Raw genomic sequence first — 26,689 nt, forward strand, 5'->3', positions numbered from 1 at the left:
CGAGAGCAGCTCTTGCTGGCTGAGAAGTGCAGGGGGAAAGGTGAGCTGCAGCTGGGCTCAGCTCAGCTACCCAGGAGTGAGAGCTGCCCAGCTACCGCAGTGGAGGGGAGCCACAGTTAGGCAGCTCTCACTTGGCACTGAGGAGCCAAGCCCAGCACAGATCCCCCACCCCCAGCATTTAACCATTTAAACATTCTATTTTTAGAACATTTAAATGGATTTTTAATTAAACTAATTTTTACATCCCCAATTTACATATTGCTAGAATCAGTTCCTCACCTGAAATAGTATTTCAGTTGTTACATACAACTCAAGAGGAAGCAGCAAAATATATTGTTTACCTTTATTGAGCTGACAAATACCAGCCAAAAAAAATTTATAAAAATCAAAATATTAAATAACCAGTAATTGAGAGACATGCCCTTAGTAGTTCAATAAATATGATCTAGCAACTACTCAATAGGCTAAAGTGATTTTTTTTTAACCTAACATCTTTTGTGTAGCTTTTCTATTATGCTGTGTGGGAGATATAATCAAAGCTGTATTCCACAATTCTGTAATTCCAATGACGTGGAACTTCAACTCTCTCAGATTGTTAACTGTTCCTTTGACCATCAAAACATCATGTGTTGCACTGCCATATTCTATGGTACAGCCAACTACATAACATACCAATTTGCATACATTTATTTTATAAATGAACAAAGAAATTCTCTAAATACTTGGTTTAAGTTTTGCCTCATTTCACATTGTACACAGAGGAACTGACTATTTATTTACACTGTTAACCTGAAATACTACACAAGAAAACAAGCAATTCAGTAAAAAATGGACACAGATCTCCTCAAAACCAATACATTAATACAGCATATTTCAGAAACTGACTATAAATTAAACTACTAACACATGAGCCAGGTTCTTTGCCACAAGTGTATATGATTTCAGAAATACTAAAACTTGGCTGAATTCTATTGAAATTATACATCTCATTCAACAGAATACGATACATAGTCATCCAGGTGAAAATAAGTTTATGTTCAAGGATAAAAGTTTCATAACAAATAATTTGCAGCATTTATTCAATATTGACTATTCAGATACTTTATCAAGCCAGTTACATGTAAAATAACCTCTGCCATTTACATTACAATTTATAATGTGCATTATCTAAAATTACTAGAATGTAGTAGCTTACAATTTACAGTTAACTTTGAATGAACCAACATAAGTGAAACTGGTTTTATATTGAGATTTGAAGGAATAGCGCACACTATCTGTAACAAACATTTAAACAACTTTCATGGCAAGCTTGATCTACATTAAAAGAAAAGGGATAGTCATCTCAAGAACTATGAATTCGTTCAGTTTGGGATTTAACACATACCTTCAAGAGTAAATTTCAGTTTTATTTTTTCCAAATAATGAGGGAAGTGATATCTGATCTACTACCACAAAGCCTGCTCTGAACATCAAACCCCTGTTTCTAAGTAAAGCAGAACAAGGAAGTTCCTCCACTGGCAAGATAGGTATTCCACCCAGATTTGAATTTGGAAAGAACCTCTTCATTTCTTCTTGTTTAATGCCTTCAAGCTGCTCATGAAGAGCAAGATCACAAGAACAATGCATAAACTGCTTCTAAGTATGACTTCAAGCAAAAGAAGTATTTAGAACAGAGCTGGTTTCTATTTGTAGCAACTCTTTCCAAGTTGAATCAAGACTTGGAAATTCACCCATACAGTCAGTCAGTGGACAGATCTCCTGACTTCTTCAGAGGATGTTAGTTCCCATGCCAGACACATGTGATGTCTAAAACACATTGTTCTGTGAATTTACACAGCACTTTATGAAGATTGAATGTGTAACATACTTGGGCTTGACACATGAAATATTTTACAACTTTAATATATTAAACATCTCAGCAAGGAACATAAAGCCTATGCACACAACACAGTGACATGAACAAACACTAAAGACATTCTTTTCCTTTCAATAGCACTCACATTCTGAATGGTTAACAAGCTATACTATATCCTAAAGTAGTCTCCTTTCTCCTCACAACCTATACATACAGTATCATAGGGAAATATTACATAGCACAGAAACAAGCAGCAGATCCATTAAGGGAACAGGGGCTATATGCATCTTGTAGCCTGCCCAGGAAGAGGCAAACATCAGAAAACCATTTCTGCAGTCAGCATAGATACAATCAGAATAGCTAATTAAATACCCGTCATTTTCAAAAGTCAATCCATAGCGAGGGGAAGAAAGGCTTTAGAGAAAGTTATGCACCCAACTTCAGAAGCAATATAAGCAGATTTAGCTATCAAAAACTGGGTCCACTCTGGACTGGCCTTGATGCACATGCAGTACATTTGTTTTCAGAATGCAAGACTAATTGGGAATGTCAGCACTAGTGTTTCGATTTCCGTATTTGTGATGAATGACTAGCAGCACAACTCCTAGAAAGAAGCATATGGACCCAACAGTGATGTAAGCAATTCCCAGAAATGGATTTTTGCCTCCCATCCATGAGATGGTGCTCAGGATCATCCGTTTTCGTCCATCGAAACTGTGCACAGGGTAATCTGAAGAACATATAGGAAAATTCATACTAAATTCAGTAGGTTAATTAGAAGTATGGCTGGCATACTAAAACTTGAGATCATTTCAGTTCGTAACAGAATGTAACACCCTCCTCCCCCAAATCTGATTATTTCTTTAGGGCACATCTACAAACTTAAGTCGACCTATGTTGGTCGATTTACAGCGACCACAGTAATTACTGAAGACTGCCCCCCAGGCTTCTCAACGCCCTGCTGTGTGGTTCTGCTATGCAACTCATAAAATAAAGCATAAAAAGGACATTAGTTATTCACAGACAACATCCTTTGCATTAGCTTCTCTGAATTCATCTCAAAACAAAGTTATATATCACATGTTCTCAAAACTGAAATACAGACTTCTGACAAATTGAAAACTATAAATAAATACATTCAAATATTCCAGATATTAGCAGTTTTTGAAGTTTCAATAAAGGATACTGTATATGATGTCCAAAGAGTACTTTCCAGCTTGTAAGGTAGGCTGCAAGTTATCCTCTCTCTCAATAAGGCGATATAATTTACGAAATGTAGGCAATGCTGCAGTACGCATCCACACAATAAAGTCTTCATTGATGAACCCATCGTTGTCTGGTTCTGAATCCAGCATATACACTGGTTTGGGCCAGTTCACAGGCTTTGTTGTGCCTAAAGCTAAATAATTCAATTAAATAGATTTATACAAGATATATATCTTCCAGGTTTAGATACCAGTGTGCACTTAAGAACTTTTTTCTAAGACTCCATGGTTGTATGTGCATTTCCAGATATTGACAGTCAAAGGTAATTTAGGTTTTAGCCAACTGTAAATCAATGCAAGGAATTAATATATTTGTCAGAGGACTTAGATGGTCATGCTCAGATCAATTTCAGTCAAAAATTGGAAAAATTTTGGAAAAAAAGTTTTACAGAGCCCATCAATAGAAATATTTTTAATTTTAAGATTAGTGAGGTGCTTTTTGAATTTAAAGAGTTGTAGGATTTCTTTGAGAGTTAGCAACCCAAAAATTGTAGCACTGTGCTAGTATATTATAATCAGAAAGTCAAAATGGCCCAAACTAAGTGAAACACAAAAAAGAAAAGAAGTCTCAGTAGTACAAAGTTACATTATTAAAATATATAGTACAGTAGACACTTGTTAGCAGCAACGTATCAGTGCCCTTTTGCTATGTTGCTCCTATGAGGCTGTTGCTATTATAGGGAGTGTCATCTGACCAAAGGCGTAGAAGAGTAAAGGGTGTTTCAGACTGGGGGTGGAGGTCACGTTGTGGGAGGGGAGTTGGGGGTGTTTGGGGAGAATGGGGGAGGGGAACCCTGGGTTTGGCAGGGAGCTCCCGTTCCGTAAAAAGGCTGAGCGAGCCCTGCTGCCAGGGACAGGCTGAGATGCTCCCACTGGCTGCTCCCTTGCAAGGGATGGATGGCTGGGGAAGGCACTGTGCACAGCCTGCAATGGAGGGGAGGGAGGGAGGTGACTCCTAGAATGGACAGCGGAGATAGGAGGGGGGAAAGGGACATCTGTGCCTTGGAGAGGGGTGTTCCCTGACCCCCCACTGCAAAACAACACACCCACACCCCACCACCAGCAACCGAGATGGAGGGGACAGCTCAGTGCACTGAAGCACTGCAAAACAGCAAACCCCCTCTCCCCCGCCTGCAAGCCAGATGCAGTGGAAGGAGGAGGAAACCTTCCAACTGTGCCTCTGCTGCTCCCACATCACCAGCTTCACCCCATTGAAAAATCCTTCTCTTCCAGATCCTCTCCCCAAACTCCCCGCTACACATGCTCTCCACACAGGCTCTATCAGGCAGGGCAAGTGGATGGGGCTGTGTACCCTGGAACTGAGCTGAAGGGCCAGGGTTAGGAGGAGAGGGGAAAGATGCAGCCCTTACATGCCCCTCCCAATCTCCACCTCTGGATGTGACATCACAAATGTTGCTCTTATGTGGCACCTATGTTGCTGTTACCAAGTGGACAATTCACAGTAGGGAAAGTTTTCCCAAGGGAAATGTTGTTCATAAGCAGCAGTTGCTCTTACAATGTGTTGCTGCCAAACAAGCGTCTACGTAATCCAAAGTGTTAGTTGTATAAACAAAAAAATGTCCTTATGGATATGATTTTAAACCAGTATACCATTAACCATGAGAAGAGAAGTCAGAACCAGAGATCAAAAGATTAACAGAAAAGGTGAAACAAGCAGAAATTAAAAATAAACTGGAGGTTGAGAGCAGCATTAGCTGCACTACAGCATTAATTGGTAGCTAAATATTTTGTTTCAAACAATGTTTAACGCTTATAAGAATGAATGTAACTTTCATGATATTTTTTATTTAAATAAAGAGCACTGCCCCACAGCCTCCCATAGAGCAATACTCTTTCATAATTTTTTATAAATTAGTTGGTTGTCAGATGCAGTGAATGTAGGGTTTTTTAAAACAATTTGTATTATAAAATAAAAGATTTAACTTAAATCCCCATAAGAGCTTATAAAGTTAGAATAGCGTGCCAATATTTTTCTTATGTTTATGACATTTGTTATATTTTGCTTGACAAACCACGAATTTTATTAAAATATTTTCTAAAATTTCAGAAAGATAAGCAGGGAATTATAACATGTTCTAATTCCAGCATTTTAAAATACTTTCTTTCTTTCAATGACTGTAGTGATTTTAAATCATTAATAAAAATACTACAGTCAAATTAACACCATCTCTACATGTTAAAATTATAATTTCTGTCATTTTCAGACAATCTCTCTGGATGGCAAAAAGTGTGTTGAGTTTGGCATTCTTAACAGAACCATAGCTTTGTTATATTAGGATTCTCACGACAATGCTTACACTGCAGACAAAAATCAGTAACAGTAGCTTTTTATTAAAACGTATTTGACGAGTTTTCAGTGTTATTTTATTCAATTTAAAATTTTAAGATCTCTTACCTTGGAAAATTGCTGTCAAATTATTTGTATCTCCAGAAGGATTCCTGAACTTAACATTTTTATCTGTCCACCAAGCAATACCTTTTTTATTCAAAGTAATACGAATCCTTGTTTCATTATCAATGCGAAACAATTCCAATGTATCTAATACGAGAAATTTAAGTTAGAGAAGGGGTAGAAAAACCTTCAATTGACACTAGATTCATCTTTTCAGGATTATTTGATATTTCCAGAAAAAATGGACAAAGTAGCATTTACAGTCATGACCGCCAGAGTAAATGAATTGTTTCATAGGATACAATATATCATTTTATATATATATATTTATTTATTTCATAGCAATGTAGGTTTGAAAGAGACCTCAATAGATCATCTAGTCCAATCCCCTGTAGTGAGGCAAGACTAAGTATTATCTAGACCATACCTGACAATGTTTGTCTAACCTGTTCTTAAAAACCTCCAGTGACAGAGATTCCACAGCCTCACTAGGTCTTTTGTTCCAGTGCTTACCTACCCTTACAGTTAAGAAGGTTTTCCTAATGTCTAACCTAAATCTCCCTTGCTGTAATTTAAACCCATTACTTCTTGTCCTGTCCTCAATGGTTAAGGAGAACAATTTATCACCTCCTCTTTAAAACACCTTTTAGGTACTTGAAGACTTATGTCCCCCCTCAGTCTTCTCTTCTCCAGACTAAACAAACCCAATTTTTTCACGTTTTCCTTGTAAGTCATGTTTTCTAGACATTTAATCATTTTTGTTGCTTTCCTCTGAACTTTCTCCAATTTTTCCACATCTTTCCCCAAGCATGGTGCCCAGAACTGGACACAATACTTCATAAAAACATAGAACATAAGAATGGCCATACTAGGTCAGACCAATGGTCCATCTAGCCCCGTATGCTGTTTTACAACAGTGGCCAATGCTACATGCTTCAAAGGGAACGAACAAAGCAGGTAATCATCAAGTGATCCATCCCGTCACCCATTCCCAGCTTCTGGCAAACAGCAAGCCCTGCCATCTGGCTAATAGCCATTGATGGACCTATCCTCCATGAACTTATCTAGTTCTTTTTTTGAACCCCATTATACTTTTGGCCTTCACAACATCTTCTAGCAAGGAGTTCCACAGGTTAAGTATGCGTTGTGTGAAGAAATACTTCCTTCTATTCGTTTTAAACCTGCTGCCTATTAATTTCATTGAGTGACCCCTAGTTCTTGTATTATGAGTAAATAACACTTCCTTATTTACTTTCTCCACACCAGTCATGACTTTATAGACCTTTATCATATCCCCCCTTAGTCGTCTCTTTTCCAAGTGAAAAGCCCCAATCTTATTAATTTCCCCTCACATGGAAGCTTTTCCATAGCCCTAATAATTTTTGTTGCACTTTTCTGTACCTTTTCCAATTCCGATACATCTCTTTTGAGATTGGGCAACCAGATCTGCATGCAGTATTCAAGGTGTGGGCATACCATGGATTTATTAAAAGGCAACATGATATATTTGTCTTATCTATCCCTTTCTTAATGATTCCTAACATTGTTAGCTTTTTTGACTGCCACTGCACATTGACCAGATGTTTTCAGAGAACTATCTATGATGACCCCTAGATCTCTTTCTTAAATGGCAACAGCTAATTTAAATCCCATCATTTTGTATGCATAGCTGGGATTATCTTTTCCACTGTGTATTACTTTGCACTTATCAACATTGAATTTCATCTACCATTTTGTTGTCCAGTCATCCAGTTTTGAAAGATCCCTTTGTAACTCTTCACAATCTGCTTTGGACTTAACTATCTTGAGTAGTTTTGTATCATCTGCAAATTTTGCCACTTCACTATTTACCCCTTTTTTCAGGTCATTTATGAATATGTTGAACAGTACTGGTTCCAGTACAGACCCCTAGGTGACACCACTATTTACCTCTTTCCATTCTGAAAACTGACCATTTATTCCTAACCTTTGTTTTCCATCTTTTAACTAGTTACTGATCCAGGAGAGGACCTTTCCTCTTATCTTCTGACAGCTTACTTTGCTTAAGAGCCTTTGGTGAAGGACTTTGTCAAAGGATCTGTGAAAATCTAAGTGCACTATATCCACTGGATCACTGTTGTCCAGTTGAGGTCTTATCAGTGCCAGAGTGGAAGAATTACTTCTCATGTCTTGTTTACAACACTCCTGCTAATACATTCTAGCATAATGTTTGGGTTATTTTCAACAGTATTACATTGTTGACTCATTTAATTTGTGATCCACTACTGCCCCCAGATCCTTTTCTGCAGTACTCCTTTCTAGGCAGTCATTTCCCATTTTGTGTGTGTACAACTGATTATTCCTTCCCAAGTGTAGTATAGAACGTTGCCTTTGTCCTTATTGAATTTAATCCTATTTAATTCAGACCATTTCTCGTTTGTCAAGATCATTATGAATTCTAATTCTGTCCTACAAAGCACTTTCAATCCCTCACAGCTTGGTATCATTCACAAACTTTATAAGCGTACTCTCTATGTCATAATCTAAATCACTTATGAAGATACCAAATACAACCAGACCCAGGAGAGATCCTTGTGGGATCCCACTCATTATGCCCTTCCACCTTGATTGTGAACCATTGATAACTACTGGGTGTGGTTTTCCAGCCAGTTGTGCACCCATACATAGTAGGTTCGTCTAGGCTATATTTCTCTAGTTTGTTTATGAGAAGGTCATGTGAGACAGTATCAAAAGCTTTATGGAAGTCAAGATATATCACATCTCCTGCTTCCCTTCATCCACAGAGCTTGTTACCCTGTGAAAGAAGGATATTAGGTTGGCTTGACATGATTTGTTCCTGACAAATCTATGTTGACTGTTACTTATTACCCAATTATTTTCTAGATGCTTACAAATTGATTTTTTTATTTGCTCCATTACCTTTCTGGGTACCAGAGTTAAGATGACTGGTCTGCAATTCCTTGGGTTGCCCTTATTTCTCATTCTATAGATAGGTACTAATTTGCCCTTTCCGGAATCAACCCCATCCTCCACAAGTTCTCACAGATAATCATTAATGGCTCAGAGATCTCTTCAGCCAATTCCTTATGTATTCTAGGATGTATTTCATCAGGCTTTGCCAACCAGAAGACATCTAACTTGTCTAAGTAATTCTTAACTTGTTCTTTTCCTATTTTAGGCTCAGCTCCTACCTCATTTACACTGATGTTCACTATGTTAGTCATCCAATCACTATTTTTGGTGAAAACAAACAGAAATGGCATTTAACGCTTCCACCACTGCTGCATTTTCTGTTATTGTCTTTCCCTCCTCATTGAATAATGGGCTTACCTTGTCCTTGGTATTCCTCTTGCTTCCCATGTGTTTGTTACCCTCTATATCCCTGCCTAGGTTAATCTTGGTTTGTGCCTCTGCCTTTCTAATTTTGCCCCTAAATGCTTGTGGTGTTTTTTATATTCATCCTTTGTAATTTGGACTAGTTTCCACTTCTTATATGACCTTCTTATTGAGTTTCAGATCACTGAAGATCTCCTGGTTAAATCAGCGTGATCTCTTACCAAACTTCCTGTCTTTCTAATGCATTGGGATACTTTATTCTTATGCCTTTAATAATGCATCTTTAAAAACTGCCAACTCTTCTGAACTCTTTTCCCTTTGATTTACTCCCCATGGGATATTGCCTACCAATTCTCTGAGGTTGCTGAAGTCCCTAGTCTTTATTCTGCTGTTTTCTCTCCTATGACTCCTTAGAATCACTTTATGAACTTTATGATTTCATGATCACTTTCATAGACTCAGACTCTAAGGTCAGAAGTGACCAATAGCGATCATCTAGTCTGACCTCCTGCACAATGCAGGTCACAGAACCTCACCCATCCACTCCTGTAATAGACCCCTGACCTATGACTGAGTTATTAAAGTCCTCAAATCATGGTTTAAAGACTTTAAGGTACAGAGAATCCACCAGCAAATGAACCATGCCCCATGCTACAGAGGAAGGCAAAAAACCCCCAGGGCCCCTGCCAATCTGCCCTGGGGGAAAATTCCTTCCCAACCCCAAAGACGGCGATCAGTTAAACCCTGAGCATGTGGACAAGACTCACCAGCCAGACACCCAAGAAAGAATTCTCCATAATAACTCAGAACCCACCCCATCTAACATCCCTTCACAGGCCATTGGCATATCTACCACCAGTAGTAAGATATCAGTTAATTGCCAAATTAGGCTGTCCCATTATACCATCCCCTCCATAAATTTATCAAGCTCAGTTCTGAAGCCAGCTAGGTTTTTTGCCTCCACTGCTCCCCTTGGAAGGTTATTCCAGAACTTCACTCCTCCGATGGTTAGAAACCTGCGTATAATTTTAAGTCTAAACTTCAAGCCAGTTTATATCCATTAATTCTTGCATCCAAATTGGTGCTGAACTGAAATAATTCCTCTCCCTCTCTGGTATTTATCCCTCTGATGTATTTATAGAGAGCAATCATAGCTCCCCATATAACCTTCTTTTGGTTAGGCTAAGCAAGCCAAGCTCTTTGAGTCTCCTCTAATAAGGCAGTCTGCGGATCATCCTAGTAGCCCCTCTCTACATCTGTTCCAGTTTGAATTCATCTTTCTTAAATATGGGGGACCACAACTGCACAGTTTTCCAGATGAGGTCTCACCAGTGCCTTGTATAAGAATACTAACACCTCCCGATCTCTACTAGAAATACCTCATCTGATGCATCCAAGGACCACATTAGTAACACCCCCCCATATAACCAATCCATAAAACAAACAAAAACATTAGCTTTTTTCATGGCCACATCATACTGGCGGCTCATAGTCATCTTGTGACCAACCAATACGCCCAGATCCGTCTCCTCCATCACTTCCAACTCATGCATCCCCAGTTTATAGCAGAAATTCTTATTAGTCCCTAAATGGATGACCTTGCACTTTCCACTATTAAATTTCTTTTTTTTTTTTTAAATGAATTTGGAAGCCTGCTTGCTCAATTAGGAAGATTATTTTATTGAACAAAAGCAGCTGAGCTTTTTGGGTTACAGTTTAAATGAGAATGTTATTTATATAAGAGATAATATTTATTTACAAGGTTACCCAGATCTTCCTGTATGATATCTTAATCCTTCTCTGTATTGGCAAAATCTCCCAACTTTGTGTCATCTGCAAACTTTATTAGCACAGTCCCACTTTTTGTGCCAAGGTCAGTAATAAAAAGGTTAAATAAGATCAGTCCCAAGACCAATCTCTGAGGAACTCCACTATTAACCTCCCTCCAGCCTTTCAGTATGACTCGTTATAGTCTCTCCCCTTTAACCAGTTCCTTATCCAACTTTCAATTTTCATAATAATCCTTATCTTTTCCAATTTAACTAATAATTCCCCCATGTGGAACCGTAACAAATGTCTTACTGAAATCTAGGTAAATGAGATCCACTGCATTCCCTATCTTCTCAAAAAAAGGAGATCAGGTTGGTCTGGCACGATCTATCTTTTGTAAAGCCATGATGTATTTTATCCCAATTACTGTTAACTTTCATCCAAGCAGCCTTCCACTTTCAAATTCTCAACTAGTTCCTCCGTTTTTCAGAATCAAATGCAGAATAGCCTTTCCCCTAGTTGCTTTCTCCACCTTCTGTAATAAAAAGTTGTTGCCAATGCATTCCAAAAAACTTGTTGGATAATCTGTGCCCTGCTGTATTATTTTCCCAACAGATATCTGGGTAACTGAATTCCCCCATCACCACCGATTCCTGTGTTTGGATGGATTTTATTAGTTATTTAAAAAAAGCCTCACCCACCTCTTCTTCCTCATTAGGTAGTCTACAGTAGACATCTACCATGACATCACTGTTGTTTTTTTTACCCCTTTCATCCTTACCCAAATACTTTCAACAGGTTTGCCTCCCACTACTATCTCAAACTCAGTAAAAGTGTATATACATCTTTGATACACAAAGAAACACTTCCTCCCTATTTTCCCTTGCCTGTCCTTCCTGAACAAGCCATACCCTCTATACCAATATTCCAATCATGTGAATTATCCAGCCAAGTTTCTGTGATGCCAAGTATGTTATAATTGTAATTCACTAGTATTTCTTCCTGTTTATTCCCCATACTTCTTGCATTAGTATACAGACATCTAAGATATTTATCAGATTTCCCCTCTACATTCTCTCTTCTCTCCTTTGTCCCTGCTGTGATTGCCCATGTTCCCCCCCTGCTCCCCAAATTCTGACCCTTCACCCAGATCTCCAGGTTTTATTTTATATACTACCTTTATCTATCTAATATATATATATATATATATATATATATATATATATATATATATATATATATATATATATAACAGCCAGTGCCATGTGGAAGTTATCTCCAACCCTTGATGTCATATCAGTTTCATTCAATTAACACAATTTCAGAAGGAAAATCAGCAATAGCAGTTCCCCTAGCATGATCCCCCTCCAGCACTCAAGCACTACAAAACAAAATCTATTTGCTCTGCACAGTTAACTCTTGTCTAATTTAAGGAGAAAATTCAGTAACATTTAATCACTTTCAAATAATTTATAGCACAATCTGAGATGCGTACCAGATTACAAAAGTGCCTTGATATTTTTAATAAGTGTAAATTAAAAGAAAATATCATACCATTAAACATACTGTTGGCAATAGCTCCACAAGGTGCAATAGGTTTACCCTCACTCGTGCGGTAAGGCTCACACTCCTTACTGGGACTCTAATATTTAAAAGAAGAGAAGAGATAGTTGAGATCTTCAGCTAACTAATCCCATTCTAAAATACATTTTCTGCATCCTCTGAATAACAATTTGAATTGTCAAAAGTCTAAACTATTTAAAAATGTTGTTTTTAATATGAACTGTAATAGGTTTTACTCGCTATAAACAAAAACTAAATCAGAGTTCAGAACTCACATAATGGATACATTATAAAATATAACTTTTTAAAAATCAAGGCTCCATATAATGGAGTCTTTGTATGCTTTTGATCTAATGCTTCAGCATACCCAAAATACATTTAAAACATACTTCCATCATTAAACCATTGTGAAGTTAAATAACAAAGTAACTTAGCCAAACAAATTGATAATTATTTTTTACAAAGAGAGCGCGAGCGTGCAAAAATCAGTCTAAGAAAAAAAGCATTAGAGAAAGCTGACTATCTGAAAAAGACTTGGGCACTTAACAGTAAAATATTTATATACTGATAAAAGATTAATAGATATTATAAAATGAAGATGTAAAAAAGGTAAAAACTCCCCTTGTTTTGAGACACAACATCCAAGTTAAAAAACAGACTTCAGTGGCACAACAACCACTTACTGGAACTCTCCCATCCTTTTATAAAGGTCACAGGTAACAGAGAGAAAAGTATCTGCTGGAGCCACATATAGCCAACAACTTCCTTATCAAGAGCCTAAGGCCTAGTCTACATTTAAAACTCAGGTTGACAGAGCTACAGATATGAAAACTCCATAGCCTTAGCACTACAGATATGCCAACCTAACCTGAAACACAGACACAGTTAGACTCATGGAAAAATGCTTCCGTTAACCTACCTACAGTCACTCGGGTACATGAAGTTCTTTCAGTGATGGAAAAACCCCTTCTGTCACTGTAGTCTATGTCTTACACTACAGGGTTACAGCAGTATAGCTATGACACCATAGTTATGCTACTGTAAGACCTATGGTAGAGACATGACCTAATTAAGAATATAAGAATGGCCCTAATGGATCAGACCAAAGATCCATCTAGCCCAATACCCTGTCTTCTAACAGTGGCTGGTAGATGGAATGAACAGAACAGGAAATTATCAAGTGATCAATCTCCTGTTGTGCAATCCTCACTTCTGGCAGACTGCACTTTAGGAAGCATAAAGCATCACCCCAAAGCATTAAGTTGCATCCCTGATCATCTTGGCTAATAGCCATTGATGGACCTATCATCCATGAACTTATCTAATTTTTTTTTTAATCCAATTATACTTTTGGCTTTCACAACATCCCCTGCAACAAGTTTCACAGATTGACTTGTGCATTGTGTGAAGTAGTACTTCCTTATGTTTGTTTTAAACCTGCTGCCTCATCATTTCATTGGGTGATCCCTAGGTCTTGTGTTTTATGAAGAATAAAATAACACTTCCTTATTTACTTTCTCCACACCATTCATGATTTTATAGACCACTATCATATCTCCCCTTAGTCGTCTACTTTCTAAGCTGAACAGCTCCAGTCTTTTTAATCTTTCCTCATAGGGAACTGTTTCATGCCCCAACTCTCCCCCCCTTCCCCCCCCCCCTTTTTTTTTTGCCATTACCTGTACTTTTTCCAATTCTAATATCTTTTTTGGTATGGGGTGACAAGAACTGCACACAGTATTCAAGGTTTGGGTGTACTAACAATTTATACAGTGGCATTATGGTATTTTCTGTCTTATTATCTATCCCTTTCCTAATGGTTCCTAACATTCTGTTGGCTTTTTTGACTGCCACTGCACATTGACCAGATGTTTTCAGAGAACTATCCACGATGATTCCTAAATCTCTTTCTTGAGTGGCAACAGCTAATTTAGATCCCATCATTTTGTATGCATAGCTGGGATTATGTTTTCCAATTTGTATTACTTTGTATCTATCAACTTTGAATTTCATTTGCCATTTTGTTGCCTAGTTACCCAGTTTTGGAAGATCCCTTTCTAACACTTCAAAGTCAGCTTTGGACTTAACTATCTTGAGTAATTTTGTATCATCAGAAAACTTTGTCCCCTCACAGTTAACCCTTTTCCCAGACCATTTATGAATATGTTGAACAGCATAGGTTCTAGTACAGATTCTTGGGGGACCCCACTATTTACCTCTCTCCACAGTAAACCTACCATTTATTCCTATGCTGTATGTACCCACACCTCCTGTAGAAACCAAAGCTCACCTAAGGAGACCATGAGCAACTTCACATAGTTGTTTTGAACAAATGCATTTCAGTACTGATATTTAATTATAACTAGTAGCTAACCTACCGGAATGCTGAACTTGAGTATCCAATTCTAAGCATCGAAAACTGCTAACTAGCTGGACATTGTTCACTAGTGAAAGATAAAACTTCAGACAGAACAGATGTAGCTAAACTGGTTTAACTGCTTGAAAAGTACAACAGATCTAAGGTAATCTGAACACATTTATTTACAGCGAGCAATGATCAATCTACTGTACCACAATTCATCAGATAGAATTATTAAGTATATAATGTCCATTTAGTGCAACATGTACCAAGTATGTATGTATGTATGTATGTAACCAATATAACAGATTCTTTGACAATGTCTTCTGCTACACAAAGTGTCTATTTCACCTCAACATGGTTTTTAAAAATGCTTCTGCAGCATGATGATTTATATCACCTAATTATTACTGATTGTTAGACTTGAGTGTCAGTTTACTTACAATTAAAGAACTATTATCACCATTTAGTTGGCTGTCATCCCGAGACTTCACATAACGACGATGGTTTTGATAGAAGTTGGACAGTCCATAATACATAAACACATTGGTCTGAAAAACACAAAGTGGCAGATTTACAGAGGATTTTCAATGACACCAATACATAATATAATAATCCACAAGGTACATTAATGTATTGATACAGCCAGGAAATTGAAAAATCTTTACATCTTGATATTCTATATTTATTCTGCATCAGTAATATTCATCAAGTATTAGCGCAAAGACCAATCAAAACAAAATGTTTATTTTATATTGCCAGTGTTCTAAACTCAGGTTGGCGTCTGAAACCCAAGTTGCATCCTTCTAGCCTCACACATCACAGGTCATCATCAAGAAATTCTGAAATACCTTACGTTCGCTGTTTAACAACTCAGACAGTGCCAGTAACTAAGTTCAAAAGGCTTCCTACACTCTCTGTATCCACCACTAAGGCACATATCCACAAAGGGACTTAGACACAGCAACACTGAGTATTGCTGTGCCCAACTTTTAGGCACCTCAAAAAAAAAATCACTGGATCAACAATGGGATCCACAAAGCCTGAGTTAGATGCCTAGGCTCCCTATACAATGAATATAGGAAGATAGGGGACTAAAAAGGGGATCCACACAAGCCAGCAGTTAGGTGACGTCTCGCCTAACCTAGACAATCAGAGGGGTATATCTTAAGCCCCGCCCCTCATGAATTTTCAGTAGCTAAATCCAGGCTGCAGGGAGGCACCTATGTCTGTTTGCAATCCACAGCTGAGAAATTCTTCTCCTGGACCTAAGCCTTCCTGCAGGAAACAACAGAGGAGGAGCAGCCACCTTCCTTATAACTTTTAGTCCAGTAGTTAAAGCACTCACCTGGAATGTGAGATCCAGGCTCAATTCCCCCCCATCCACCCTGCCTGAAGGGGAGAATGGATTTGAACAATGGTCTCATCTGTCAGAAGAGTGCTCCAACCACAGAGCTATTCTGATCTGGGTCTCTTTCACTAATAATCACATAGGAGTGGTGAGGCAGCATATGGTCACACGGTATAGCACAATTCAAGTAGTCCCAATTTTCCAAATCTTTACATTATACACAATGTTTCTGAAATTCATACAGAAACTCATATTTTATTTTAAAACATAAGACCCACATTTTTGTAAAACTGGATGCAAAGGACTTTTATAAAACTAGTTTGCATGCCCTATAAAGCCTTATTTACACTGAGTTTTTTTGTTAAAATCTCCTATAGATGTAGTACCATCTGAGAAGTTCCATCAGTGACTGGGAGTGCTAATATAGGCTGGCCACTTCATTTTTAGTGTCCTCTAATCCTGCTTAATGATAGTTAAAACATCAGCAGGTAGCCTATGAGAATGCTCCCACATATTGTACCATCAGTGATGCAACAGAAAGAGAATTTAATAAAAAGCTCACTACAACCATTTATGACTCACATGGTAAATCTATGGATCTACGATTTAAGGTTCCAATTAATGTTACACATTTCTGGATGAAGATAAATGAATTAAGGCCTGATTCAAATCTGTTGTACCAGATGTAGTTTGTGGAGAAGATATAAAACACACAGGATGAGTTGATGGGTAAAGAGAACAACAAAACAAGATTGAATTTTCAGGAATAAAGGAAGTATGATGTTTCTCTAACATGCAAATTTAATTTTTAGACTTAACTAAGTGATGCATCAAAGCAGTAACAAAAGAAAACTAAAGTAGATGTGAAGATAGCTAGTACAATACATTACAAAAGCAATGATAAAATGCAAAAGGCACGAATGTAAAATTTAAGAGTAATTCTGATGGCAACTCACACACAAAGTAACAGACCTCAAACGGATGATCCAGGGTAAAGTTAATGGTGCAAGTACAAGGTGGTGTGCTATTCCAGGACACATTTAAACATTTGTGGCATGGACTAGAAGAGTCAGTTCCCGTGTAATCAATCTGCAAGAGAAAGAGGAGTTACAGTGAGAGAAAATCATAAATCATGATTACTAAACCAAACAGCTGTAATATCTGCTGTTTCTCAACTTCATCTCACATCCAAAGAATATTCACACCCCTAAGACTTCATATAGCATTAAGGTTTCACAAATGGATTTTTCACATCACAACAGAAAAAAAGAGAAGGGAAGGGCTGTGCTAAAAAATCAAACCATAAAAGTTTACCAAATAGATTGAAAATTTTGCCTCTTCATTTAGGTGCCTAAATGGGGAGTAACAAAAGCACTCAGCACCCAACCTGGGAGCTGCTGGGTGCTTTTAAAGGCTAGCTCTAAATGTAAAATATTAAGGCAATGATGGTGGCATGTTTTTAAAGAAAGTTCGGAAGGGTATATTACCCTTGGATAGTGGAGAATACCATCAGTGTTCCTTTGGTTTACTGTGGATTACCTAAATTTTAAAATGATGTAGTTCACACAGCATTAACATGAAGAATTAAAAACCTCAGACAATACACACGAGTCAACTCAACATCCTGTTTGGTGTTTAAAACAAACGTTTATTGCAAAATACGTAAATGCAAGAATTTTGCACTGGTTCCTGACACAACAGTGATAATTTGAGTAACTGTTTGCATGGTTTTCTGAAAGGCTGTTGCATATTGTTTTGTCTGATCTATTGTTGCAGTCCCCCGTTATCAGCAATACACTAGAAAAAGTATACCAGGTTCCACTGTCAGCAAGAAAGTTGAATTAAATAGAGTTAACCAAAAAATGAACAAGTTTTAGGTCCTGCGTTCACTTGGAAATATCACCATTTAAGCAGTCTGTGTCAGCAATGTGTTGGGCTATAGATCTGAAACAGTGCTGCAGTTTGTCCTGATCTATGCAAGCAGATAAACAGCAGCTGAACTAGTATTATACTGACTGACACCTCTAGACAACAATTGATGGTTTTTCTATGGCAAACTAAATCTAGGAAGAAGAATCTTTCAGAAATCTTAATACCCAGAACGCACTCTATTCTCTAGTCAGCCAGAGTCCTACTTCCAAAACAAAAAAAAAACCCACCTGTTATTTTAAGGTTAAAAAGGCAGGATGTATTTTAAAATGGCAGGTCTTTACACAATTAACTGTAAACTCTATGAGGTAGAAAATCTCTCTCTCTACATGTCTGTATAACGATTATTGGACCATACTCTTGACTTGGGCCTCTTGGCTCTATGGTAATGCAAATATTAAACAGTAATTGCTAGTAGTAGTAACGCAGAAAAAGCAAGAACAAACCGCACTTTTTTTCATTTCTGGGTCAACTATAATTGATAGCACACTTAACTGCTGTGCTATAGTTCAATTTTGTTCATCCAAAGTAAATAATTGGATAACCATTCTGTATACATCATCTTATTGATAGTTTAAAAAAATTGTTTTAGACCTGGCTCAGTTTCAAAATTAATTCTAAAAGACACTGATAATGTGATGTTTCAGCTCCTGAAGGATTCCTAAAGAATTTAAATTCATCAAAACACCCTTTGCACCATTCTCAGGGTAGAGAACTCTATACTTACTAGCTTTATACTTGTTTTCCATCCAATTAAATTAGAATTTTTTTTATCCAGACAGCTACGAACACATTACTTATCTTCTGAGGTACATTCATGTGACGTGAAACAAAATTTCAGAAAATGCTAGAAAAGGGGCTGGTGTAAACGTAATATGTAATTTTATGTTACATTAAAGCTGCTGGAAAGCTTGCATATTTCAATTCAAGACACCTTGAACGTAAATCAGTGTAAAACCTATATACTACTACACAACATTTAATTGAGTGATCAATCCTAAACAAAGTATGCTTAAAATTGCTTCCTATACATATCCTTCATAAATAAAAACGATCAACTACTGTCTTTTGCTCAAAAAATAATAATTTGTAAATAATTATATGGAATAAACATGTTTGCATATATTAAGAGAAGGAACTGATTCAGACTGTTATTAAATGTATTAGAATATTCAACTCTGGTATACATGGCTTTATTGGAAAATTTTGACTTTACTTAACTAAATTTTACTTTAAAATGAAGTTGTTACAAATTTGTAAAGTGCTTAACATTCATTTCATTTTAAACCATACAGTACACAGCTATAAAAAAATTACTGTTCATAAAAATTCTATGAGCCAGATCATCAGGTGTGCTATCATCCACAGGTGATGGGAAGTGAGGTGTGTCCAAGAGCTGGTTTCTGATGCCAGTCCTTTGTCAGTTTTGGATTATTTCAGAGTAGCGTCCAGGCTGCTCTAAAATATGCCAGCTGGCTATGGCCCTGAAGGCACAATATGTAAGCCAGGAACAGCCTGGGCTCATTCACATTCCAGCCATAACCTTTATTCCACTACAGGGACTGCAAGAATGGCATAGAAAACAATTAAAATGACTCTATGCCACCTGGGGATTTACCCCATCTCAAGGGAATCCACCAGGTCTGTGGCAGCACAAAGGGACTAGACAGAAAATTTGGCTATACATCTTTAAAAAGACAATCATTAAAGAGACTGGAAACTAAATGAATGGTCAAAGGATCCAGCCAGGACCCCATTGGCATATAATCTTTTACCATTACCACCATGTACATCCCACACATTGAATCTTGTCAAAAACCCAGTGGGAACAGATTTATTATTTATTTTTAAATGAACATTCCTCTACAGCTAGTTATGTACTTATATAGACACTATAGTCTTAGTCTCAATATAAGAACCCAAAAAGGGAACTGAACAGAATATTTCCCAACCACGCTGAAAAATGCAAACAGTTCACAAAATGTAAGAAACCAGGCCAAAATTTTCACAACTGGGTACTTAAATTAAAGCTTCTCAACTCTACATTTAGGCCCCAATCCTGAAAATATGTAACCACATATTTAATTTTAATCTGCGGAACCATTCATGCAAGAAATGTTAAGCACATGTGCAAATGTTTGTTGGGTCAGGGTCCTAGGCACCTAAAGAAAAGCAGTATATTTTTCAAAGATACTAAGTAACTGCAGCACCACTGATCTCACTCAGCATGTCTACACTGCATGTGGCAACTAGCTTCGCAGCCTAGGTACCCAAGATTGTGTTTCTTTGATGCTATGGCTCCATCTCTAAGGCCTATCCTACCCCTTAGGTTTGAAAGCCTGAGCTGCAACATTTACATAGCTTTTTTAGCATGCTAGTGTGAGCTTCACTAACACAAATCTGTAGACCTAGGCTGGGAGGCTCAATCCCAGATGCCATGCAGACATACTCATTGAGGCTGGAAGGGCCCAGCTTTTCTGAAAATCTGACATTTATTTAGTTATCTAAATACAGATTTAAGGCCTTACCTTCAGGCCAGAAGTTCTGGTCTGAAAAATTTGCCCTTTGATTTTAAATACGTTTGCTGTTGTAATAAACAATTTATTCTAGAACAAAGCTAAGGAAATTTGTTTCTTTAAAGCAATGATCAGCTACAATGCAGTGATGGTTAATGTGTTAGAAACAATAACTTTTTACTCTTCTTCCAATCTTTAAAGGAACACTCAAATTTAGAGTGTGTGTGTCCATCCTTAGTGTTATTTCAAGAAAATGTCTTAAATCTATTCTATCAAATCCAACCATTTTCTTTTAATGCAGCTCAGTGTTCATTTTGAGATGGAATGCATGGCCACAAATCCAGGCAGAAAGGCGTGTATATTTTTAGAAAGCAATTAAGAGCCTACACACTGCTGGGAGAACAAAAAACACATTTTTGCCTTATCTTTTAAATTCCTTGCCTTTGGGGATTTAATTTATTTTTTAGTTAGTCTGATGTTTATATTCCTTGCATATTTTATTATGATAATGTTAACATTTTAACAAAGATATACACATTAAAAATCTCCAATATTCTTTCAATCTAGCTAATGAAATCATTTCCATAACTATTCCATCTTCACTACCACAACGGGATTATCTCCACTGACTGACGAATAGTAGTGAACAATACTGGTTTTTACATAACTGGTATGACTTGATCTGCACACCAAAGTATATTTTTAAGGGGCTCAGTTTATTCTCCCTACTATACTCTGTAATACCCCAATCCTGGAGACTCATAACACTTCACTTTATTACTCTGAGTAATCCCACTGTTTTCAATGGGACTACTCAAAGATGTAAAGTTAAGCATGTATGTAAAAGTGTTTGCAAGATCAGGACCTAAGTTAGTACAACCTACAGAACCTAAGAGCTGATCAAGCAGATTTAACAATGGAAAGTTTGTTTTTGACTTGATAACATGCAACTTTTCAGCTTAAAGCTTTTTTTTTTTTTTTAAATAAGTTGTAAAACCTAAGCAGAAGGGTTTATATGGAAACCATAGCTAAATACCAGATGCAAAGTACTGACTGAGTGTTTATACTACCATATCACTGGACAATGCAAACTGAAGAGCACACGCTTTTGGTGTCTTACTTCCAAATTTATTCCTGATACGTCAGGCTTCTAGAGAGGATCCACTTAGGAAAAATGTGTTTTTTATAATCACAAAATAAACACTACTTTTAACAGGTTAGCAGGCTGAGGTAAACATCTATATTAGCATTAAACTACATTTGTCTTGTCCACACTAGGATTTTACCATGTGTTAATTATCATGTGATGGTGAACATGTAGTAAAAAGCCACCTTTTTTCCTAGTGAAATCAAGATCCTAGTGTTCAAGTATAATCTTATCACGCTAGTGAAATTGGTATCAGTGGAGGATACTCAGGGTACCAGGCAAGGTCATCTACAGTGTTGAGTCTACCACTACTTTCCCACTACTGTGTGTTACTCCCATCTTTCCACCTTCATTAGTCAGTGTAAAAGATAAACAAGTTATTTTAAATAACTAAATTGACAAAACAGTCATTTCCTACAGAAGGTATTTCTTCACCTCCAAAACCACATCAACCGCAACAGCATGAAGAGATAGGGTGGGTCTAGCAACGTCCAATGGAACAGCACAACAAACCTGCTATTTAAGTTTCATTAACCCCTTTAAACCTGCAGGGCGCTGGACTGCTGCATTACTATCTATCAAGCCTACCTCGCCTGACCTGCTCTGAGGCATACGTTTCATGGGGGAAGACTGGGTCTTAAAGTTATTGCCCAGGCTAGGGATGGAGGATTTTCTCTCTCTCTTTTTCAAAGCGATATTTGCAGTCTCACACTATACATGTGGTAAATTAGGGAAGGCAGAGACCTTAGTGCCCTGCCCCCGACTCTCATGTACACCCCATCACCTGGGCTCCCTACAGCCTCTTTTCCAGGAGTGTCTGGTTTTAGGAATGCCCAACTCCCTTTTCAGAACATTTCCGGCACTCAAGATCGCCCCCGCTCAGCCTCTGCCAAGGTTTCACTGAGAGACATGGGGAGGGGCTTTAGAGGGGAGCTGAGACACCCAAAACGGGGCCGCTCCCGCTCCCTCCCCCTCCCCGGCGGGCAGGGAGACCCAGCGCCAGTGACCGCCGCAAGAGGCAGCGCCTCTGACAGGGCAGGGGCCCGGCCCTCACCTCGTACTCGCGGATGTTGTTGGAGGTGACGAAGATGCCGATGCCGATGGGGATGAAGATGAGGCCGATGATGAAGAAGGCGGGCAGCACGGTGCCGGCGGTCAGGATGGGCTGCCAGGCCGGCAGGCGCTGCTGCTTGAAGGCCGTATTATCGGGCTTGCGGTTCTTCGCCGCCCCGCCCGCGGCCCCGCCGCCCGCGGCTCCCACCCCGCCCGAGGGGTGCCCGTCCGCCTCCTCCTTCGCGTTGTAGTTCACCGCCATTGGGCCGCCGAGGAGGGAGAGCAGCCGCCGCCGCCGCTCGGGCCAGTGACGGACGAGCGAGCGAGCGAGGACTGCGCCTGCGCCTGCGCACGGGACAGGGGATGGTTCCGCAGCGCCGGAGCCACTGACAACAAACAAACGTCACCGGCTCGCCTTGCCGGCGGAGGTGAGGAGGTGAGCAGGCGAGGCGGGGACACCTTCCGCCCGCCCCCAACCTGCGCGTGCGTCATCACCGCAGTGGGTGAGGCAGAGGAGGGGGCGTGGATTTGGGACGCATCATTGATGACGATGAGCTCCACTAACTTCTCTCCTTTCGGCAGAGCCGGCGCTCCGGGCCGCTGCCAAGACGACGCATGCGCAAAAAGAGAAAGCAAGCGCGCTAGCAAGTGCGTAGCGTCTACGTGAGGCGGCCCGGCACGGTTAAGGATGATGTCGTCACGCATGCGTAGTCGCTCTCCCTCCCCCCCTTCCCTGTTGGGGTGGCGAGCGCTCGCTCGCAGACGCACGCTCGTCGCTGTGGAGATGTCGCGTGACGGAGCTGCGCGCTTCATCATGCCGTCACTCCGGGTGGGCCCCTGCGGTGCGTTACAGTTCCGAATACCGGCTCCTATTCCTATGCAGGGCAGGGCAGGGCCCGGGGGAAGGATGCAGACACGTCATCAGGGTGCGCTAGCTAGTGGCGGGAGAGCAGGGGACGTAGGCTGGAGGGAGAGTTTCGCTCCCCTTCCACGCTCAGGCGCGTTGCTGCTGCGCCTTATGTCTCAGCGTCTGCGAGCTGCTCCGGCGGCTGACGCCCGTTTCCCACCAGCGGCCCCCGGCCTCCAGCCCCGGCAGCGGGCGCCGATCGCTCGATCCTGCCTCTCGCGCACGGGGCCCTGAGGAGGCGGTTGCTGGTCTCGCCCCTGGCGGAAGGACGCTCGTTTGAGCACGGCCAGTTCACCCGACCGAGGCCGCGGGTCCCCCGCAGCCAACGCTGCCGCTAACGGCCTGCCCCGAGCACCGCGTGCGGACGGGGACCTGCCAGGGCCCGTTGTCGGGCACTTACTGTGGGGCTCTGCGTGAGGGAGAGCGGCTGAACCGCCTGCGATCTGTGCCAGGGGAGCGAGCCGCCCCGGCCTGAGGGGGGCGAGGAGGAGGCCAGACAGTCTGAAGAAGCCTCCTCTCTCCCGTCCTTCCCAGCCACTCGCCTCATCCGCGTCTTCAGCGCTGCCAAAATCAATGCTAAGCGGGACCAGTTTAATTTAGGTTGTTTTTAGAAAGTGGCTGTGGCTTGGTGCTTTGTTCTTGGAGCAAGACTTAGGTTTGCAATTATACTAACAACGCTCACCAATGAAAGGCAGGAGTCAGATCTCTTCTGTTTACCATGGAGTGTGAATTGAAAGAGGACGTGAGGGGCAGGCCACTGAGTTACATGCTACACAGTGGTTGCCAACCTTTTTGGCTCGAGGGCCATAGATATCATTATTACAACCCTGAAGGGCCGCCAATCTCTGCCAGCAACCCTCCCCGTCCCCTCACTGCAGGGCTCCCTCCCTCCTCACTGATCTCTCCTCCCCCTGGCTGCAGCAGGGAAACCACCCCATGTGTTCTGTAGCCCCATGCGCTCTGCCTGGGTCCCTAGGCAGTGGCTCCCTTCTGCAGCCAGGGTGATGGGAGATCAGTGCTCTCCTCCGTCTGACTACAGCAGGGATACTAGTGCCTAGGGACCCAGGTGGAGCGCTTTGCCGGGCTCCCTGCTACAGCCAGGGAAAGGGGAGCACTGATCTGTCACCTTGGCTGCAACAGGGAGTCTGCACTGGTCTTTTAGCCACACAGCAAGGCGTTCTGCCTGGGTCCTTAGGCAGCAGTCCCTTCTGCAGCCAGTGGAAGGGGAGGGGCGGGCCACTTTGAAAGCTTCTGCCGGCCACTTTTGGACCCCGGTCCCCAGGTTGAAAACCACTGTGCTAAACCCTCAGAGGCACTGAGCAGGGCCACTGCCATAGATGTTAGGGAGAATTATATCTGACACTTCTTCAAAGATCTAATACTTACGTCTGGTCTACACACAGACTTTGCACCAATATAACTATTTGGGTTAGGGGTATGATTTTTTTTAACTGCAGTACTCCTACCAGTACAACCACCAGTGTGGCTGTAATTATAGCAGGGTAGATTATTCCCCTTTATGTGAAGAAGTAAACTATCTTGGAATAAGCACTCATAGAGTGATATTAACTGTATTTACTTTAGGGGAGTTGTATGACTTTACATATCCTGGCATAGTTAACACAGTACAACCTGTGTGTAGACAGGGTCATAGATTGATATTATTCCAGGATTTTTTATTGGGGGCGAGCAAAAACAAAATATCACATAATTTTACATAGTGGTGATAGACTGGCTCTCAAACATTTTTGCTCTGGAGAGGACATTAGGCAAAGTAGATAGAAAATGGGAGATAAACATATTTTTTAAAAGAATACACACACACCGGTATTCCTTTCACCCCAGCCCTCCTCCTCCACCCCCACCCCTGTCTGTCTCACCCTTAATAAATCAGCTTATCACTGGTATCCTCTACCTATGCAGAGTTCAGTGCAAGATCAAGCCTTAATGTGTTACATTTGTTAATTAGCCTTTGATGCAATGAAGACAGTATACTATATCTGCATCAAAGACTGCTAAAGAATAAATATTGAAATTATCTGAGTTACATTTGAAAATTAAAAGGTAATTTTTGGATGTAGATGAAGGAGACTTAAAGATTGGATGTATGTGTAGGAATTAAGGTTTTAAGAAGATTGCCATCTGGTATACTTCTTAATCTGTCTTTATATCCCATTGAGTCTGAAAAAGCTTTTTTCTGGAGGAATTTATTCCATCACATTGTGAACTTTTTTATAGCAAGGAAACTAATATTTATTAAAACAAAACCTGAATTTAATAGCTACAAATCTACACTTTTAAACCCATCGAAGTAGAATATAAAATATCCAAACAAACAATACTGGAGAATACATTTTATCAAGTTGTCATAAAATACTGAAGTTATGAACCTGCAACATTCTTTTAAGCAAAAACAAACATTAATACAAAGGCTATTTTTAAAAAGTTAACATCGTGACAAATAGACAAAAAACAAGGAATTCACAGTTGAAGATATAGTGGTCAATGCGACAAAGTTGATTTTCTGGTAATATCTGGTTTTAAGGTCCGGTGCTGCCTTGAGTGAAGTCAATTGCAAAACTGCCATTTACTTCATTAGGAAGGTTTCTGTTTACTCCATGACCCCCACCCCTCCAAAAAAAATGGAGTATATTTATTTTTTAAAAAGGCTTGAACCATTTTATTTCCTCACATAAAGCCGTATTAATAACTATTTAAATAATTTGACTGTCCATAGGAGTTTCTAAAGGAGATCATGTTCTTCACCAATTTTCATATTTTAAAATTGTTGCTATCTGTGGATCCAGTGTGGCTGCTATGAACACTGACTTCATCGGAAAACATCTTTATGATTATTTCCTTTAAAAAGTGCATGTGTATAAAATTATTTCTAGTATATTTAAATACACTTCTTTCAGAGTACCCAGAAGCCAACTAATGCATTACATGGCTACTGCATTCATTTTTCATATTTGGAAATCAGGATTCAAATCTGAATTAGGTTGCATTGGAAGTTGTCAGTAACACTAATTCATAGAAGGAGAAAGTTACCCTCCATATGAAGGCTCTCTGCACAGATGTGATTTTCAGTCAGAAGGCTGTATTACAACATGCACAATTTGTCATGATCTGCTGCTTGCAACATGCTTCTTCAGTCAAATTTTATAAACCCACTCAGTATAGAAAAACATAATAGTACCTATCTGTTTTGCAATAGCCAGTGCT

General features: G+C 39.7%; 1 protein-coding gene across 1 annotated transcript; it reads right to left on the bottom strand.

The window, feature by feature from the left end:
• Positions 1-329: 329 nt before the first annotated feature.
• On the bottom strand, positions 330-23,145 carry TMEM30A (transmembrane protein 30A). The gene is made up of 7 exons (XM_067532705.1): positions 22,559-23,145; positions 16,885-17,001; positions 15,005-15,112; positions 12,194-12,281; positions 5,537-5,680; positions 3,042-3,254; positions 330-2,585 (listed from the first exon to the last, which is right to left on the bottom strand). The coding sequence occupies exons 1-7, from the start codon at positions 22,817-22,819 to the stop codon at positions 2,392-2,394; spliced, it is 1,125 nt and encodes a 374-aa protein (XP_067388806.1). The 5' UTR covers positions 22,820-23,145; the 3' UTR covers positions 330-2,391.
• Between the last annotated feature and the right edge of the window lie 3,544 nt (positions 23,146-26,689).

Source organism: Emydura macquarii, unplaced genomic scaffold (genome assembly GCF_026122565.2).
Source record: "Emydura macquarii macquarii isolate MOO-44397 ecotype Brisbane River unplaced genomic scaffold, CSIRO-AGI_Emac_v2 contig_3295, whole genome shotgun sequence".
NCBI lineage: Eukaryota > Metazoa > Chordata > Testudines > Chelidae > Emydura > Emydura macquarii.